The sequence below is a fragment of the Sporisorium graminicola genome, chromosome SGRAM_21, assembly GCF_005498985.1.
Source record: "Sporisorium graminicola strain CBS 10092 chromosome SGRAM_21, whole genome shotgun sequence".
Lineage (NCBI taxonomy): Eukaryota > Fungi > Basidiomycota > Ustilaginomycetes > Ustilaginales > Ustilaginaceae > Sporisorium > Sporisorium graminicola.
Genome location: NC_043730.1, coordinates 289,230 through 307,346, shown reverse-complemented (window position 1 = coordinate 307,346; position 18,117 = coordinate 289,230). Strand labels below are relative to the sequence as shown.

Genomic DNA, 18,117 nt, shown 5'->3' with positions numbered 1-18,117 from the left:
CAGCAGCAGCAGCAGCAGCAGTAGCAGCAGCAGCAGTAGCAGCAGCAGCAGCACGGCAGCTTGCGATCGGAGCTGAAAAATGAAAGTGTCTGTGCCGTGGTACTCGCCGTCTATGGTCGTGGTGACGTCCGACGATGTCGGGATGTCCGAAGGCAACGAGGAGTCGACAAGAATGCAGAGGAGGCAGAAGAAGCTGGTGGAGATGTCGACTTTTCAAAAACTCAACCAACGGTACCAGATCCGATGCAGTTCGAGTCTGTCGCGTCGATGACTACGTCCTTGCAGGGAGAGAAGGGCAAAGACACACACGCACACACGCACACACGCAGACACCTTTTCAAATTTTACAAATGCAGTGCTACCAAGCACGACCCTCTCAAATGCCCCGCCGAAACGCCATGCAAATGGGCTCCCCGCACCAAGATGGGGGGGGGGCACTCAAAAGGCACGGTCATACGCATTCAGCTCGAAGTGAAAGATCCCACGATGCTGTTCCAAGCCGCAAGGTTCGTGGCTCTGCTTTACCAGGACTTCTTGCGTTCTTGAAGCGGGTCTCGCAAAGGCAAGTTGTCTCTCGACGGCTTGAAGGCAGTGACAGGAGAAATCATCTATTTTCGGGTTTTGAATTTGATTCACGTTCCTGCTGCGTCTGAGAACCTCCACTTCGATTGCTGCTCTGCTGCTGCTTTTGAAGCCTCTAGACAAAGCTCAACACGTTTGGAGGAGAGAAGGCAGCGCGCATGCTGGCGTCATTCTTTGATTCCCCACACTCAGACAGAGGCGCCTCCGGTGACAGGATGGAGAGCCTGCGACGTTACACAGTTGAGGTTTTGCCGTATACCACCATCCTCGACTCGACTCTCGACTCGCACTTTGATACGGTCCTCGGTCCTCGACGCGCGCCATCAAGCAGTAGGCTTCGGCTCAACTCATTGTCACGTCGCGCGCCGTCACTTTTCTCATAGAGTGCCGCTCTCATCTCCATCCGCTCAAAGCCGTCCTGATTGCTTTTCAGCTACAAGCATCGGACTGGGTTCGCAGACGCATACATTATTCAACATGGCACCCAAGTCTCCCACCTCAAAGCCATCCGCCGCAGACCATGGCCGCAACAGCGAGCGACAGCCTCTGCTCGGCTCATCCTACGATGCCGCCGCCGCTGACTACAACGCCATACCTCGGGAACCGGCGCCATCCGCACCACGACCAAGAGGGTCGCCATACTTGACCCTCTTGCTACGCTTTTACTTTGCTCTAGGTGTGCTCCTCCTGCTGCCTGTCGTTGTGCTGCTCATCCTCCTCGTTATCAACTATTTCGAACCTGTCCCGCTTCTACTGCCGCCCCACCGCTCGCCTGCGGTGTTGCCCTTCTGGTTCTGCCTCATCTCTCTTTCCATGCTTGGCCCTGGTCTACTCTTCTTCGAGCTCGCTTCGCACGCGACCAACTTTTTCCACCTCTTCGTTCTTTGTTGCACCGTCGCCGACGTGGTGCTCCTTCTCGCCGTTCCAGAGTTCCGCGTCACCCATTCTTACCTTGGCTTCGCCTCCGTGGGCCTCTGCTTCCTCTCTACGCTCTGGGCTTTCCTCTCGTCTCATCATCTGCAACGTCAGAAGATTCCCTTCACGCTCCATCCCGACGTCGGGGCTCCCATCGTCACCGAGATCCCACTTGCTCGAGCTCAAGCAAAATGGTCGAGGCGTTTCAAGTTACTCGGCGCTCTTTTTGGCTGCCTCAGTGTCGCCCTTGCCACCGCGCTCGTCACTTTCGATCTAGTGCTCGATGCTGCCGATTCCGGCTTCAGGCCTTTAGGCAACCTTACTATGGTACATCCCACCTCACTCACCAAGCAGCCTGTTTATCCACAAGACCCGGCTGATGTTAATCCGTATCCGGTCTCATTCCGCCTCCATCTCGCCTGCGAGTCCGCACCTGCCCAGCCGGGCAGTCTCAAATCTGGTAATTCGACCGATAACCCACCCACTGCCCTCGTCATGTCCGAACGCGGCGTTTCTGGAGTCACTGCCGCGCAGTTCCTTCGAGAGATGGTGTCAAGATCCGGCTCTCATGTCGGCGGCGGTGATGATGGCCATCTTGCCCTCACTCGCGTATGCTTCTGGGACCGCATCGGTTACGGTCATTCTGACTTTGTCTATCAGCCCCTTTCGATTCGTTTGCAGACCGAAGCCCTCTACCACGCTCTCAAAAAGCATGATCAAGACGACCTCGACAGCAGCGTCGAGCACGACATGACCAAGAAGAAGAAGGGAGCCGGCGAATCGCTCGGCAAATTCATGCTCGTCTCTACTGGATACGGTCATCTCTTTGCCCAGGACTTTGCCGTTCAGCATCCTGAGCTTATCCACTCTTTCCTACACATTGATGCAGAAACTCCGTCTTCGTGGTACACCGACAAGGTTTCGCGAGACTCAGATGCGAGGGCAGGCTATCTTGCCCCACGTCACGGACCCTTCGGCTCGCTCTTCTACGACCTTCTCCCTGCGCTCGTCGAGCCAACAGGCGTCACACGCATCATTGGTCTGCTCAGAGGAAAGTCGGTAGTCGACCGGATCCTCGCTCCGGGACCGCGAGGACGCGCCGCACGCCAGCACGACATGGCAGGCGGAGGTTGGCGTATCCACGGAGCGGGGGGATCCAATCCCAGACTGCTCATGTCGTCTTGGCTAGAGCGTCTGGACGCCAATCTCGGAACGGCAAGCCCCAACTATGCTCGCCTCCGCAAGTCGAGCTCCGATTACCAATCTCTGTTGGCCAAGCGACCTGTCGCGGTGCTTTCCAGTTTCTGGAGGGTGCATTCTGACGTCGACGGGTGGGGTCAGGAGCAACGCGAGAGTTTGGTTGGCCCGGCCAAGAACGGCTCAACTTTGATCGGATGGTGGCGTGTCGGCGATCGAAAGAGGAGGACGGGCGGCGGCGACGAAGGTGGTCCCGCAGGGGTCTGCTCGACCAGGATGGGCGTCATCTTTTGCAAAGAGGCGGTCCGTAAACTCGTTGCCGCTGGCCAGATGTGGAATTCGACAAGTGTAGCGACACTATCTTGAAAGCCTTTGTATCACATTGTTTCGAAACATGCTGCGTCGTCAATATTGCTTTACGAAAGACAACTTGATCCGCATAAACAACTGCCTTGCCCTCCTTTCTGTTCGGACGCTTGGAGCGAAAGACTTTGCAGAGCTGCCATCCCAGCGCCATGATCAGAGCCGGTCAAGCAAAGAAAAATGAAGAGGTCGCCGCAAGCCCACGGCTAGGGGAAAACATTCATATTGACACGAAAGAAAGGAAACAAACGAGCTGTAAATTACAGAGATCAAGACACGAAAGCTGGGCTTGACTCAAACCGAAACAGTAGTGCGTGCGCATCTCAAAACGGACGTCATTGCGGCGCTCTTCACCTTCAAAGAGAAGGAATGAGAGTGGGTATCCAGAAAGTGGGCGACCTCTAGGAACTGACGGCCGTGCGTGCGCACTGGCAAGGAAAGTGCTGATGAAAAGCAGCAATGAAGAGTCTACAGGCTAGTATGTAGAGCGCTTCTTTTGGCGAGGTTGAGGGAGGCAAGAAGTGGAGAGAAACCGTCGTCGAAATCCTTGAGCTTTCAGCTGGCCAGATAAGTAAGACAAATCCGAAGCTTCAAGCCTCAATCTTGGTCTCTTGAACCTTTTCGGCAACCTCGTCTACCTGAGCTTCGGCGGTCTTGTCCTCATCGCTCTTGCCTGCAGCGGGGCTCTGCTCGTCGCCAACGAGTGCACCGGAAGGCTTACGTCCTCCGCCCCAAGCGCCGACAGGCGGGGCAGCGCGAGGTGCCTTGGCAGATGCCGTTGCAGCGTCCTCTGCAGCAGGGGTAGCAGCATCGGCAGCGTCAGACTGTGTGTTGTCGGCGGTGGCAGCGGCCGTGTCTGCCGTGTCCGCTTTGTCCGCCTTGTCCGCCTTGTCCTTCTTCTCCTTGTCCGCCTTGGCCTTCTCCTTCTTGATTCTGAGTTCCTCTTGCCTCTCCTTTTCACGCTGCGAGAGCTTCTGCTCGATCTGTCGCTCGCGTTCGGACGCGTCGATGGGCTTGGCATTGCCGAAGGGGCTTGGCTTGGAGCTGCTGGTGGCAGCGCTGGCAGCGGCAGCGGTCTCAGCGGAGCGAGGCTTCAAGTCGAGCTTCTTGCGCTCGGCCGGAGCGGCAGCAGATGGCGCTGGGCTGGAAGAGCCCGAGCTAGGCTTCTTGGCAGAACGCCAGTTGTCGGTCGAGTCTGAAGCGACACCGGCCGCAGAGGCAGGCTGACCGCTGCCACGTCGGTCGGCAGCACCGAAACCGAAACCCTTCTTTGCATTGCCGGGGCTCTCGGGAGGAGTCTGGTCGGCGACGAACTTGGAACCAAAGCCCATGCGCTCTTGAGATGCGAAGCGCTCGTCGACGTCATGGGCATCGTTGCGCTGACGGAAGGAGGATGGTCGCGAGTCCGAGTCGGCCATGCCGGAAGGGCGACGCGAGTTGGCGGGGGATCGGCCCTCGACAGGCTTACCGGTCCTCCACTGACTGGCTAGGTCGCCCTGGCTGGGCTCAGCAGGTGCAAGATCGCGTGGAGAGCGATTGGAAGGAGGAGCGGTCTGGAATTTGGCGCCGAAACCGCTTCGAACGCCGGCGCTGACGTCCATGTTGTCGAAGCCAGAGCCCTCGGTGCGGGGCACGCCGGATCGCTCAGGGCGAGGGGCAAAGCCACCACGAGGCTCTGCGGGGGGGAGTGGGCCAGCGCGACGCCACTGGGAAGCATCGTCAGCCTGGCTTGAGTGAATGGGGCGATCACCACCAAAGGCGCTCTTGGGAGGCTCGGCGACGCTGATGCGAACGGTTCTGCTGGCGAGCTGGGAGCCGCTTCGGTCAAGGGCAGCACGGAGATCGTCCTGGGTCTGGAACTCGACGTAGCCGAAGCCTTTGGGCTTGCCGTCATGACCGGTGACGATGCGGACGCTGACAGTCTTGGAAGGAGCGAAGAAGTCCTCCACGTCGGCCTCCATGACGTCGAAGGAGAGGTTTCCGACAAAGGCGGTGAAGGGGGGCTTGTCGGGGAGAGGAAGCTCTTCGCGGGGCGGGTAGCTTCGCTCAGGGCGCTCGAAGCCACGGTCGCGGTCGACGCGGTCGGGAACGCTGGAGAGGAAGTCGCCTCCACGTCGGTAGCCGGTGTCGCGAGGAACAGACGAGATGGGAAGGTCGTCCATCTCGTCGGCCCAGGAAGTCTTGCCGGTGGTCTCGTCGGCCAAGAAATCGTTGAGCGTCATCTTTGTACCCTTCTTAGGCGCTGTGGATAGAAGAGCAAGGAAGAGTAGTCAAGGTCATCAGTAAAGAAGAGTGCAATGAGCGGTGAAAGGCGTGAAAACTTACGCATGGTGGGCAAGTTAACCTGTCGGTGGAAAGCGACTAGATTCGAGGTTGGTTGAGTATGATCCTAGCAATACAAGCTGGACCAGAAGTTTTCAGTGGGTTGCCTTGCGATAGAGGATGCAAGACTTGGTTTGGGAGATGGTAGTGGATGATGATGATGAGACTTGTGACACCTGGTCGAGGTTGGCTCAAATCAAAATCGTCGGATCACGGCTGCTGCGACTCTCGCGAATTTGCTGTCTCAATAGCAAGTCACTTTGCCCACCCAAAGAGTCCCTGTGACGGATTTGCTGCCCGAACAGAGCTGCAAAAAGAGGAAGACTGGGCTAAGAAGATTCATTTGCGCATTTTTTCGATGTCCTCTTTCTTCGCGCAAATCATCCACTGTTCCAGTGCAGCAGAAAATTTGTCGCCCTGTGTGCCGTTCGTTGGCTAGAGGTCGAGATCGATTCGCGCCTTTTTTCCCCTTTCCTTCCTGTGCTCGAGTTCATTCTGACGGTCTTGCTACCCACATCAAAAGTGGTCTAACAGCCCGACCGAGGAAGCTGGCTGCTGTTGAGTCTGATGGCATAACATTGGGAATTTCAGAACCCAAGCGTTTCCGTTGAGCCTTGCTTCCACGTAGCGAGCTGCTTTGTGTTTCATATGTTCGCGCAGACCCCTTTCCAAGCCACTTGTTGAGCCACTTGTTGAAGCTTCTGCATGAGGCTGTTGACACTACACTTCCACCACCGCTTCAACTCGATACAGCGCAACACGCTCACGATGGAAAAGAAAGACACTACCAACAGGACCAACGCAGATCGGATCGTGGTCGACAACTCGAATCTCACCGAGCTCAAAGCGACATGCGACGAAGCGGTGGAGCGCATCCTTTCGCGTCGATCGGAAGCAGAGGGATCAGCAGCCAAGGCGCAAGCGTTTGCACCGTTCAAAGTCAGCCACATCCACGCTGATCTGCGGCTGGTGCTCGGTTTCACCGCGTCTGCCATCATGATCGGCACCTCCATCTGGGCCTACTTTGTGGAGAAGGAGTGGAAGCGCAACAAGCAGGCGTGCGCCATCGCTGTGGTCGTCTACACGATCCTGTCCGGAATACAGCTGCTCGACTCGTATCTGCAAGGAAATACCATCTTCACCGGCTCACGCAGGACGCTTTCGAATCGTATCGAGGCCGAGCATCTCACCATCTCGTCCCCACCTCTCCCGAAAGCTGCCAAGAAAGATATCACGGCGGCCAACGGCAAACCCATCCTGACACCTCCTGCCTACACTCTGCAGTTCGTCTACACACGCAAGAGCAACAAGGGCAAATCGCTTTTGGCTAGAAAGAGCGAGTCTTTGCCGCTAGGACATCTAGGTGAGTCGCCGTTCAGCACCAGCAGCCTCAATGTATGCCTCACTGACCCCCTCATCCCTTCCTCTTTCACTAACAGGCGAATGGTTCACCGAAGAAGGGGAATTTGTCGAGTCCATCTTTGAGCAACGTCTGCTTTCGGGCCTTCAAAAGGCGTTTGGCCAGTAGTCCTGTGTATACTGTCCTTCTCCCTTTGCAGGTCGACCCTACGCTTCCAATACCCGGCATAGCCATTCAACTGCATTCGCCCCTTGCACATCAGTAGCTATAAGAAGAAAACATGGGTGATTTTCTCCTAAGAAGTGCTTGCTTGCAGTGCCTTGCCGTGCTGTGCGAGAAAAAAAAAGAGGTGGCTCGATCGCCCAACCACGCTTCGACTTCGCGTCTTTGGCTTGGCGTCTGTTTTTGAAAGAGCTTAATTTTCGCAGCAAGTGCGGAGGAGGGGATTTGCGATTTCTTCTTGTTGAACCCAACACTTTGCGCCATCACAACACGCTGTTCCGCACCATCACTCCTTCACCAAAAACAACCAACGGTTGAGCCGACATCATGTCGTCGGCATCTCCTCACGTCCCTAAGGGACAGGGACTGCGCTTCCAGAAGCAGGGCGACGCTGCTTATGCAAAGGCTTCGGCTGCCAGAGATGCGGCTGCTGCCGATGCACTTCTCTCTCGTCGCAACGCGCTGCTGCAGGACTACGCTCGAGCACATCAGAAACCTGCTTGGTCACCCTCCATTTCGGCCGCCTTCCGATTCCTTGTCATCATCCGCGTGTCTTCGGCCATGTATTCCGTCATCAAGGACTGCGACGAGAGCTTTGGCTATTGGGAGCCGCTTCATCTGCTTGTGTTCGGTAGGAGCGGCCATAGTCATGCGTCGGTTGCCTTTCAAACGTGGGAGTATTCGCCTCAATTCGCCATCCGATCTTGGGCATTCATCGTTCACTATCTGCCGCTTGCAAAGGCGCTCGCCCGCTTTGGCATGGGAAGGCGCCAGGTGTTTTTCGCCGTTCGACTGCTTCTCGCCTTTGTCTCTTCGCTGGTAGACGCAAGATTTTACAAGGCCGTCGCCGACGTTTTCAGCGCAAGGGTGGGACGCTACTGTCTCATGGCTATGGCTACGAGCGCTGGTATCTACGAGGCTTCGACCGCATTTTTGCCCTCGACGTTTGTCATGCATGCTACCACCTTGGCCTTTTCGGCGTGTCTCTATCCGGCACGATTGCCCGCCTCGGACCCTTCGGTACTCTCGAACCCATCGCAACGGCCCTTCAAACCCGAGCGCCTCTTGCTTTCGGCTCTGTCCTTCGCTGCAGGTGCCATCATCGGTTGGCCCTATGCCATCGTCCTCGCGCTCCCTTTCGTCCTTGAACAGCTCTTCTTGCGAGGTGATGACATTGTTGCCAATGGCAAGTTTTACAACTGGATCGTGTCCAGATGGTCCACAGCTATCGGTGCTGCCATCTTTGCCACTATCATCGCTCTACCTGCCTTTGCCATCGACACGCTAGCGTACGGCAAGCTCACCTTCGTGCCACTCAATACGATCCTGTACAATCTCTTTTCTAGCACAAGAGGCGCCGGTCCCGAGCTGTATGGCACCGAACCTTTCACCTTTTACTTTTCCAACCTCTTCCTCAACTTTACCATCTTCTTCCCGCTCGCATTGCTTTCGCTTCCTCTGCTGCTCGTAAGCGCACGTATCGATCCCAAGCGCTTCCAGAGACCAGCGCTCGAAACCAAGAAAGGTCACGCATCCGTCGAGAGGCCCTCCAGCCTCTTTTCGCTTGCTCTTCTCCGCATCGCCCCCTTCTATATCTGGTTCGTCGCACTCAGTCTCCAGTCGCACAAGGAAGAGCGCTTCATGTATCCCGCCTACACGCTGCTCTGCCTCAATGCTGCCGTGTCTCTCTACCTCATTCGTACCCTGTCCGAGGTGGTTTTCGTTCGAGTTACCAAGTCGCCCTACCGTGCTTCCAAGTCGAGCCTGTTTACCACCATCACCTCGTCGATTCTGGCTCTCGGACTTGTGCTTGGCGCACTGCGATCTGTCGGTCAGCTCAACAACTACCACTCGCCCTTTGACGTGCTCTTCCACTTCGAAGGGTACGAGCTGCCCCGTGTCGTCGCGGATCTGTTCCCTGACACGCTAAGCCCGCAAATTCAGCAGCGCATCGCGCGCGGTCTTTCGCCCGTCGCCACGGAGCAGGAGAAGGAGTACAACGATCGCGGTTATGGTGCCGAGAACAAGGGAATTAGCGTCGATCTTTCGATCAGCCTCGCACCGCTGTCTACGCTCGAGACGCCCGTGAGGCTGTGCTACGGGAAGGAGTGGCATCGCTTCCCAACACATTTCCTCGTCCCGGCTGGGGTTGAGGTCGAGTGGATCAAGAGTGAGTTCAGCGGGATTCTTCCGAAACATTTCGCCGTGGATGCTGTCTCCTCAGTCCAGCCCTCCAATGGCATCGTCAAGACGCTGGACGCTACTCTCGGGTGGACATGGCCGTGGTCTTCCGTCACCCGTCGCGTACAGTCCGGATTCAACGACCTCAACAAAGAAGAGATGGACCGCTACGTCGACGTCGGCACGTGCGATTATCTCGTGGACCTCGACCTGCCGCATCGCAGCCTGGCTTCCAACGAGTCGCGCTACGAACCTCGGTATGCCACCATGGCCGACGAGTGGGACCGCGTGTTTTGCGGGGCGTTCCTCGATGCCGAGTTCAGCAGGCCTGCTGTGGATCCGCGCGACTCGTGGGTCAGCAGAGTGGGCAGGAAGGTTGCCGCGACCATGCATCGCGCGTTCTGGCTGCCCAAGAGTTGGCCGGGCAATACGAATGTGTATGGCGATTACTGTCTGTTGCGCAATCGCGAGAGCAGTCTTGCTCCTACAAAAGCGAGTAACGAGGCGTAAAGCGTAGAACGTACGAGAAAAAGCATTTGTACATAGGGTTTGATTTACTCATCATTCATTGCACTATTCCTACGATTACGATCCTAGGGGCCTTTCTCAGATGCGCACACGTCTGGGAGATTGAGAATCTGAATCGAGACACAGAGAACTCGGTCCTTGAAAAGGATGTAAAAAGATATGCCATTGCAAGAAGGGCGGTTCTAGAGCATCTTGCGCAGGCGTTCGTCCGGATCGTGTTCGAATGCCAGTCTGACCTCATCCTCCTGACAAGCCAGCATTAATCTCGCGAAGCCAGCCGCTCTTCCCGTTCCTGCACCTTGGCCTACACAGATGACGAGCCCGAGCGACGTCAAGGTGGCAAGTGGGGCGTTGAGCGACGTGCCTTCCTCTGACGCTGAGGTGATGGCGTACATTCTACAGATGGCTTTGTGGTGACTGCTGACATCTGCGAGCTCTGCTTCTGCCAAGCCGCTCCTGCGCAGGCATGAAAGCAGGCTGAGGAGGAGGGTCTTGGCGTGCAACGGCAGCGAGAGGATGTGCGACACTTTGCCCGATTTGACCATCGAGTCGAGCACGCTCTTCATGTCGAGGATCGTCACCGGTTTAGGCACCGTCAGACCAGTGGTTTTGGCCTTGAGTTCGACGAGCTCGATCGAGCGTCTGCACACGTCGAGCATGCGTCGTGCGTCACCAGAGACGTTTGAGACACGTTTCGAAACGTACGTGATCGCGTCGATGCTGAGCACTCCGCTGCATGCGCCACTCGTCTCCTGGTCGGCCTCGGCCGTGGAAGAGTCCGCGGTGATGCCAAGGCGCGACTTGACAATCTCGACGAGCTGTCGATCGGTGTACGGCATGAACGTGATCCTCGTCATGCCCAACCTGCTCGCCACTTTAGCGTTTAGCGTTCTCTCGGGCAGATCCATCGTGTTGGCCACCGCAATGACCACCAATCTCGAACCCCTCGTGTTGGGCCAATTGAACATGTTGTACATCACATCCTGCCTCGCAGTCACCAGCTGATCAAGCTCGTCCATCAGAACCACAGTCGCCGCCCTTCCTGGACCCGCGCCCACGCCCGCGCCGCCCGCAGCGCCACCAGACATCTTGGCCCCTACACGCGCGAAATGCGAGCTCAACAGCCCCAGCGCCGTTTTCGGGGATGTCCGCTGTCCTCCAGAAATCGCCGACCACAGCAGCGTGTACGCCTGCGACGCATCTGCCAGCTTCATCCCGTTGATCTCGACAAACGAGAACGGGTTCATCTCGTTGCGTTCCGCCCGGGCCGTGAGTGCACGGATGACCTCTCGGACTGTCGCAGTCTTGCCGGTTCCGGGCACGCCAGAGACGTAGACGCAGCCTCCGATGCCTTCCTCGACAGCGTCCTCGACGCAGGCCATGATTTCTTCGTACTGGTCTTCACGGCAGGGCAGATGGTCGGGCGTGGCGCCGACGTGGAGCAACCGTTTGGCGCGGTCGTGCGGGCTGAGCATCTGTGCATCTTCGTTGGGCAACAGTGAAAGTTTGGGCGGCCGTGCGGGTAACGTCGGATGCGGTAAGCTTCGTGCTTTGAGACCCATGAGACGCGCTTTGGATCGAGGTGTCGCTTGCGCTTTGGCGGGACTCGCTAGCCCCAAGGCCATCTTTTGCGGAGTGGACAGTACACGTCGTTTGGTAGGTGTCATGGGTGGAGCATCGTTCGCAAGTTTGGCACGTTTTCGAGGCGTGAGGTTGAACGTCTTGCCGAAATCGTCGTCGTCGTCATCAACATCGACATCGACGTCGCTGGGAGGGGCACTGAACTGCGAACCCTCATTGTCGGACGAATCGGGCGTGTCGAGGTGTCGTGCTTTAACGAGCAAGTTGTCTTCGACCAAGAACTCGTCGCCGCTCTGGAACGAGTCGTCGGAGGCTACGTCGGAATCGGATGAGAAGCCGCCGTTGGCTTTTTTGCGATTGTACTTGCGCTTGGGAGCTGCGACGCCCGCAGAGAGCGAGTCCTCTTTACGCGGCCGTCCAGGTCGGCGTTTGGGAGTGTAATCGTTCATGTCGGCAATGGATGAAGGAGTGCCCGTGGACCGAGTGCGATTGGGCCTGGATGACGAGGCCAGGTCCGAGGCGGGAACCACGGAGGAAGGTGTAGAGGCCCGGACGCGTGTCTTTTGGGGCGTGTTGAGACGTTCCCCGGAGGCAGAATTGGTGTCCCTCTGCACTTGCTCGACGAGGTCTTTGACGCCTTGACCCTGCGAAGTGGCCACATCGGAAGAGTCGTCTTTGAGGTCCCAACCTGCACCCTGCTTTCCCTTTTCGATCAACTTGGCCCAATCGATCTTCCAGAAGAGTTCTCGATTTGGATCCACTGCACGCTCGCAGAAGAGATGCGTCGGGAACGACTTGTTTTTGTAGAGGGTGTGCGTCTTCGCCGCCTTTTTCTTGCCGCTCGCATTTGGGGTTACGGTTGCTGCTTCTGAGGAGTCGTCGGTAGGGAGATTGGGCTGAATCGTCGAAAGCGCAGAAGACTCCTTGATGGCTTTCGAACACTCTGGTTGGCTCGAGTGAATGTGCACCTTGGCGATGATCTCGTCGACGTCGAACGAGTAGTCATGAAGTGAAGGACCGGCCTCGAAAGTGTCGCCTTCCTTGCCTGACCTTGCACTTGTCTTGGTCCTGCGCTTGTTGAGGCTAGTGGCTTTGTGGGTGTAGTAAATTTCGTGTCGGCTGGTGATGCCGGCCATGCGTTTTTTGGCCATGGTCGACATCCATTCTGGCCAATGGAGTAGTCGACATACGCCAAAGATCTTGCCCTCCTCAGAAGCGTCTGTCCAGAGATGTGTAAGCACCCCTGCAAGAGGAGCTTGGTAGGACGAGGGAAGGTAGACGACATCGCCGATGCGGAACTCTTCTGGTTCCAGGGTGAGTTGCTTCGAAGAGGATGGTGACGCTTTTCGAGAGCGCGGGTCTTGATTCTCATCGTCGTCCTCGTCGGAAGAAAGCTCCTCGCCTTCCGAGTCTGGCACCGATTCGATTGGGCGTGAGGAGCGAATGAAAGCGCGAAAGTGGCTGGTGGAAGCGCCGTCTTCGGTTGATGACACGGGTTCGACCGGCTTGAAAGAGTATGGTGGGGCGTTGGTGGGCGGCATGACTGGAGAGCGCCGACACGAGCAGTCGAGTGGATGTTATGGAAGTGAAAGGGGATGGGAAGATGAGCTCGGAGACACTTTCTCGTCGTCGCCGATTGTTTGCGAAACCAACACTTTTGAGACGGTCTTTCTGTTGCAATTCAACGCATTTCTCGTTGGATTTTAACGCGTGGCGTAAATTGAGGCTCCAAAAATGAGACGCGCCGTTCTTCAAATTAACCCGCACGAGAATGCGCACGTGCCATTCGACATTTGTCCGCCAAGAAAGAGTATCTGTGACATCGTTTCTTGTCGTCTCTTCACCATCGACACGCTTTCCATTCCCGCAGTAACATCACTCGGACGGAAACAACTGGAGCTATTGGGAGAGGCCGTAAGGTAGGGCCATACGCAACCATGATTGCCTTCCGCTCGGGAGCACGGACGCTCCGAAGACCGTCAGCGCCCGTACGTACCCACCGCACGTTCTCCTCGACCTCACATACTTGCGAGAACCGCTACTATCCACCACCAGAACCGTTTGCCAGCAGCAGCGCAAACGACACCATATCGATCGAATCATCTCCCTTCTCCACTTTTGGTGCATCGCCCGACCTGCTCACGCACTACCTCTCGCTCCAACCTGCTCCGCTTACGCTGCGCCAACTCATGGCTCAGGGCCGAAGACCGGGCCAAGCACTCACACCGGAACAGCTGCTGCTCTCGGCCCAGCACACCCATCGAGAGCTACCCATTCGTCTAGCTAGGAGGGTAGGAGGCTTTCGTGCGCTCCCGTTCATTGTTGGGAGCAATCCGTTCATCTCGAGAATCGCGCGGCTGTATGCTTCGAGTTTCGAAACGCTCGTCAAGTTTGGACAGATCCAGACGCAGCAGGACAATCAGCGGTTTACGGCTGTCATCGAGGATCTGGTCGCTGCACATGCGCAAAACATCCCAACGCTCGCGCGAGGGTTTCAAGAGGCGAGAAAGTATATGGACGCGCGTCAGATATCTGCCTTCCTCGATGCTGCCATCCATTCTCGAATTGCGATCCGCATGATTGCCGAACAGCACCTGGCGCTCTCAGCTACATTGAATGACCCATCCGCAACCAACAGCACCGAGAATCACAACAGCCAGCACGATCAACTGAATCCGTTTGACCCGGATCTGCCACCGGAAGGAACCAGCAATCAAGGTCACCACGAGTATGGCAGCCCCACCGCGGTGGGCATCATTGAAACGCAGCTGAGCCCTGCTCGCATCACGCGCATGTGTGCCGCTTTTGTGCGTGATCTTTGCGAAGGAACGCTCGGCGCTGCACCGCAACTCATCCTCGAGGGGGATCTCGACGTCACCTACACCGGCGTGCCCGTGCATCTGGAATACGTCATGACCGAGTTACTCAAGAACTCGTATCGAGCGACCACGGAAAACTATTTCAAATCCCAAAACCAGTACTCGGCCTCCTCATCTTCGCCCAACAGCAACAGCAAGATGCCGCCCGTGATTGTCACCATCGCGCAATCGGCCAACCACGTTTCGCTCCGCATTCGCGATCAAGGCGGAGGCATTTCGCCGTCCAACCTTCCGCACGTGTTCAGCTATGCCTTCACCACCGCCGGCGCAAGCGAGCTCGAGGAAGCAGAAGAGACCGGCGGTGGGCCGTATGCCATGCAGGCTGTCGGCGGGACGGGTGGACACGCGCTGGCCGAGATGGGCAAGATGGGTCTCGCCTCGGGCCTGGGCACGCTGGCTGGATTAGGGTATGGGCTGCCCATGGCGAGGATCTACGCAGAGTACTGGAAGAACGGCTCGGCGTTGGACTTGGTTTCGCTGTACGGCCATGGTTGTGACACGTTTGTCAAGCTGCCCAGGCACATTGAGCTGTCCAACACTGTCATTTGAACCAAGCATACCGCCCGCATCAATTTATTGTATTTGTAGTATCGCAATTGCAGATCTCTCTTCCATTTGCTCAACGGCCAAACTGCTTGTCTGATGCTCAAGACTCCAGGCTGAAAGAGGGGGGATTAAGACTTTCCATTCCGAACACGAGGCGGGAATAGGTGTACATTAGGGATTCCGATCGAGATTATCAAGTAAAACGGACGAAACAGTGAAAGCTAAGGTTATATGATGTCCAAAAAGGCGCACGCGAGGAAAGAGATCGAAAGCGCAATCCGTTTGGCTCTTCACCTCTGGCGTCTGTCTCGTTCTGCCATATGGCGGCTAGGAGGAGAAGGCGGTCAGAGGGTCAGGATGCGAGATTGCTGCGCTGTGGGCGCTTCTACTCCTTCTTGCTGAGCGGAATGACGGGCAAGGTGAAGAACGAGTTGTACGGGGTCAGGAAGCTGGCAAGACCAAGGTAGTAGCCGGCAAAGGCGGTAGCGATACCGAAAGCACCTCCTGCGGTCTTCAAGTGAGCGTTGCCCGTGTATGCATTGGCACCCAAGCAGATGAAAGTGATCCAGAGGAAGAAGATGAGCACGAACAGCGACATGGATCCGCGCGTCGAGGCGATGAGGTAGACGGTGGTGATACCAAACCAGATCCAGAGGTACAGACCGATAGCGCTTTCTGCTTCAGCGGCAAACATGCCTTTGGCAGAGTAGATGCCCGGCTGGCCGTCGTAGCTGCCCATGAAGCCGAAGAAGGGGATGAGGATGACCGAGTAGCCCCACCAGAACATGCCGAACGACGTGAAGACCGTAGCACCGAACGTGTTGCCGCATGCGAACTCCCAGAGACCCGCAAGGAACTGCGCGAGGCCGCCGTACGCGAGCGCGAATCCGATGACGGCGTTGGGGATCTCAATCCCGCGGATGTTGATGTTGTACAGTGAAAGAAGCAGCGTCGTCGTCGAGAATCCGAACACTATTGATCACAGACCCAAAAAAACAAAACGAGAGAAGACGATTTTGTCAGTACACCCGGTACATCCCGCTGTACAGCTACTCTAGAAAAGAGAGAGAGACCAAAGAACTTACCACCAAGAGGAAGAGGATTGGCGATCCTCCTGTGCGTGTTGGCAATGGCGATGAGATCGTCATCGGCAAAGTGTCCACCAGGAGTCAAGGTGCGGCTGAGGTGGTTGCCGCCAGCACTGCCTCCGGTGTAGTTGGGAGCTTGATGAGCCTTTTCATTGTCAAAGCTGTGGTGGCCGTGGCCGTTGCCGTTGGCGTTGGCGTTGGCGTTGGTGGCAGTGTGGGCATCGTATGCGGCGCCGTTGGTGGCGGTCTCGTTGGTGGCAGCCGCCGTCATCTGATGACCTACTGCAGACATTGTTGCGCGTTTCTAGAGAGGACAGGTGGTGGTGGTTGTGGTCTAGGATGCGATGAGGGGAAGAGCGAGGGGAAGGGAAGAGAGCGAGTGAAAAAGGGTGGTGATCAAAAGGAGGGGGTGGAGGGGGGGGGGGGGAACTGGGACCTGGGTTACAGACGGCGTCAACTACTGTAGAACGAACGTATCGAGTCTCTACTGTGTACCAAGGCCAGGGAACGCCATACCTGTTGTCTACAGCCTAGCCTAGCCTAGCATAGCCTAGCCTAGTCTATCCTCGCGCTCAGTCATAGCTAGGACTACGAATGTCTCGACACGAAATAAATGGCTTGAAGGTACCTCGTCAACACAGACCATGGGTAAAGGGAGGATGCCGAGGGTGGAGCGCGCGGGACTCGCTGTTGGCCAATGCTGGGGCCCAAACACTTGGGCGTTCTGATTTCCCCCACATTTTGCTTGCTCTTGTGCGACCTGCACGATGGACTAGCTCGGCAAGATACGAGGTGCAGAGATGGCGGGGCAAGAATGACACACCGAAATGCAAGGGTGGAGTGCTGCGATGCACTTGGACCCACCCGCATTGACTAGCGACTAGCGTCAGACAACGTGCCAAGCCAGATAGGGTACAGACAGCCTTGCAGTAGCGTCGGCCGTGTGGGTTGCATCAGAACAGACCGTGCGCCGAGGGACAAACTGGATGCGGAAAGGGACGTAGGATGCACAACGACGAAATCGCTGGTTACGGCATGAATGTAGAATGAATTGACGGCAGCGGGGCTCGAAATCCCCATTGTCGCTTATTGATTCTTTCGCACACCGCCCCCGGGCCGCGGAGAAAAAAAAGAGAAAAGAAAAGGAAAACAACAAAAACAAACCAATGTTGAACAGAGAAAAGAACAGACACGGATATGCCGGATTGTGCCCGAATATTCGGAAGCACTCCTCTTCCGCAGGAACGGAGTCTGCAGCACGAGCGAAAAATGCGGGGAAAATACGGACTGGAACATTGATTTTTCTTTCTCTCTCTTTCGCTTTCTACAAGTAACGGCAAAAGCAAAACAGGCGCGACTGGATTTGCGACTCCGCTCTCTTTGCTCGAGCACATTCCAAGTGTACCATCCCCTACTGCTAAGCGAGGAAAAGTGGGGCAAACGACACACGTCGAGAGAGCAACACTAAACCCACCATGTGACCTCGCATCTGCTAGAGGCACCATCGCCAACCTCGTCGCTTTGGAATGAGACTCCTTACCACCAGACTACTGCAAGGCGATGTTGTATAGTATCATCGTGGAATCATGTGGAGGGCCTTGGCATGCGTTTTGGAAATCGAGCGAATGCTTTGGCAAGGGCACAAGTGCGCCAAGGCAACGCCACAAACACACTGACGACAAGAGGCGTAGAGGTGCGAGCAGAAAGAAGCATGGCACCGCACGGATCTTGCTCGCGTCGCATCGCTTGCTTACTCGCTCGCTCGTTCGCTCGCTTGACAGAGCTTTCCAAGCAACGCTTTCCAAGCGAAACACCGCGCCAAATGCAGATGAGTACAGTATGTACACTTTTTGGCGTGCGGTTGGTTGCATTGTGGGTTTGCCACTCCGCATCGGCAAGAGTCTCCTTTTTTTGTTTTGTTTTGTTTTGGTTTTTTTTTCCGTAATTTGTGGTGACGCACAAACTCGGATAGATCTCCACCAACCGCGCCGCAGCTGCTGCAGCCGGTGACAAAGACATACTGTACTGCCACGCTGCACCCCACAAACAACAACATAACGACGCTAGCGGAATGGCACAATCAGCAAGGGAGAATGAATGACATGCCCGTATTACCTCGATTTGCGTCTCAGACGCGCGCTAGTGCACCCAGACTAACGGCACCATGCACTAGGCCACCCCAAGTACAGTACCTTGGCAGTCGCTCACTCCCTCGGCCCCGGCCGCGGCTTTCGACCATCGACGACAGGAGCTCGACCCAGTAGTAACTAGCTCACCAGCAGTCCATCCATCCCACACTCGCCCTATCTCTCTCCACCGCTGCGCTCTGCATTGCTCCCCAAAATGTTGCAAC

The 18,117-nt window shown here is 56.4% G+C and overlaps 7 protein-coding genes across 7 annotated transcripts; 4 read left to right on the top strand and 3 right to left on the bottom strand.

Annotated features, from left to right (window-relative positions):
• Positions 1-1,059: 1,059 nt before the first annotated feature.
• EX895_003572 (uncharacterized protein) lies at positions 1,060-3,060 on the top strand (the record flags this gene model as incomplete). The annotated part of the gene is made up of 1 exon (XM_029884170.1): positions 1,060-3,060. The coding sequence occupies one exon, from the start codon at positions 1,060-1,062 to the stop codon at positions 3,058-3,060; it is 2,001 nt and encodes a 666-aa protein (XP_029739543.1).
• Positions 3,061-3,647: 587 nt separating this feature from the next.
• Positions 3,648-5,386, bottom strand: EX895_003571 (uncharacterized protein; the record flags this gene model as incomplete). The annotated part of the gene is made up of 2 exons (XM_029884169.1): positions 3,648-5,299; positions 5,383-5,386. The coding sequence occupies 2 exons, from the start codon at positions 5,384-5,386 to the stop codon at positions 3,648-3,650; spliced, it is 1,656 nt and encodes a 551-aa protein (XP_029739542.1).
• A 761-nt stretch (positions 5,387-6,147) lies between these two features.
• On the top strand, positions 6,148-6,907 carry EX895_003570 (uncharacterized protein; the record flags this gene model as incomplete). Its single annotated transcript, XM_029884168.1, has 2 exons — positions 6,148-6,742; positions 6,819-6,907. The coding sequence occupies 2 exons, from the start codon at positions 6,148-6,150 to the stop codon at positions 6,905-6,907; spliced, it is 684 nt and encodes a 227-aa protein (XP_029739541.1).
• A 381-nt stretch (positions 6,908-7,288) lies between these two features.
• On the top strand, positions 7,289-9,652 carry EX895_003569 (uncharacterized protein; the record flags this gene model as incomplete). Its single annotated transcript, XM_029884167.1, has 1 exon — positions 7,289-9,652. One exon carries the CDS (start codon positions 7,289-7,291, stop codon positions 9,650-9,652), a length of 2,364 nt encoding a protein of 787 aa, XP_029739540.1.
• A 200-nt stretch (positions 9,653-9,852) lies between these two features.
• On the bottom strand, positions 9,853-12,792 carry EX895_003568 (uncharacterized protein; the record flags this gene model as incomplete). Its single annotated transcript, XM_029884166.1, has 1 exon — positions 9,853-12,792. One exon carries the CDS (start codon positions 12,790-12,792, stop codon positions 9,853-9,855), a length of 2,940 nt encoding a protein of 979 aa, XP_029739539.1.
• Positions 12,793-13,188: 396 nt separating this feature from the next.
• On the top strand, positions 13,189-14,679 carry EX895_003567 (uncharacterized protein; the record flags this gene model as incomplete). Its single annotated transcript, XM_029884165.1, has 1 exon — positions 13,189-14,679. One exon carries the CDS (start codon positions 13,189-13,191, stop codon positions 14,677-14,679), a length of 1,491 nt encoding a protein of 496 aa, XP_029739538.1.
• Positions 14,680-15,061: 382 nt separating this feature from the next.
• On the bottom strand, positions 15,062-16,056 carry EX895_003566 (uncharacterized protein; the record flags this gene model as incomplete). The annotated part of the gene is made up of 2 exons (XM_029884164.1): positions 15,062-15,648; positions 15,762-16,056. 2 exons carry the CDS (start codon positions 16,054-16,056, stop codon positions 15,062-15,064), a joined length of 882 nt encoding a protein of 293 aa, XP_029739537.1.
• Positions 16,057-18,117: the final 2,061 nt, after the last annotated feature.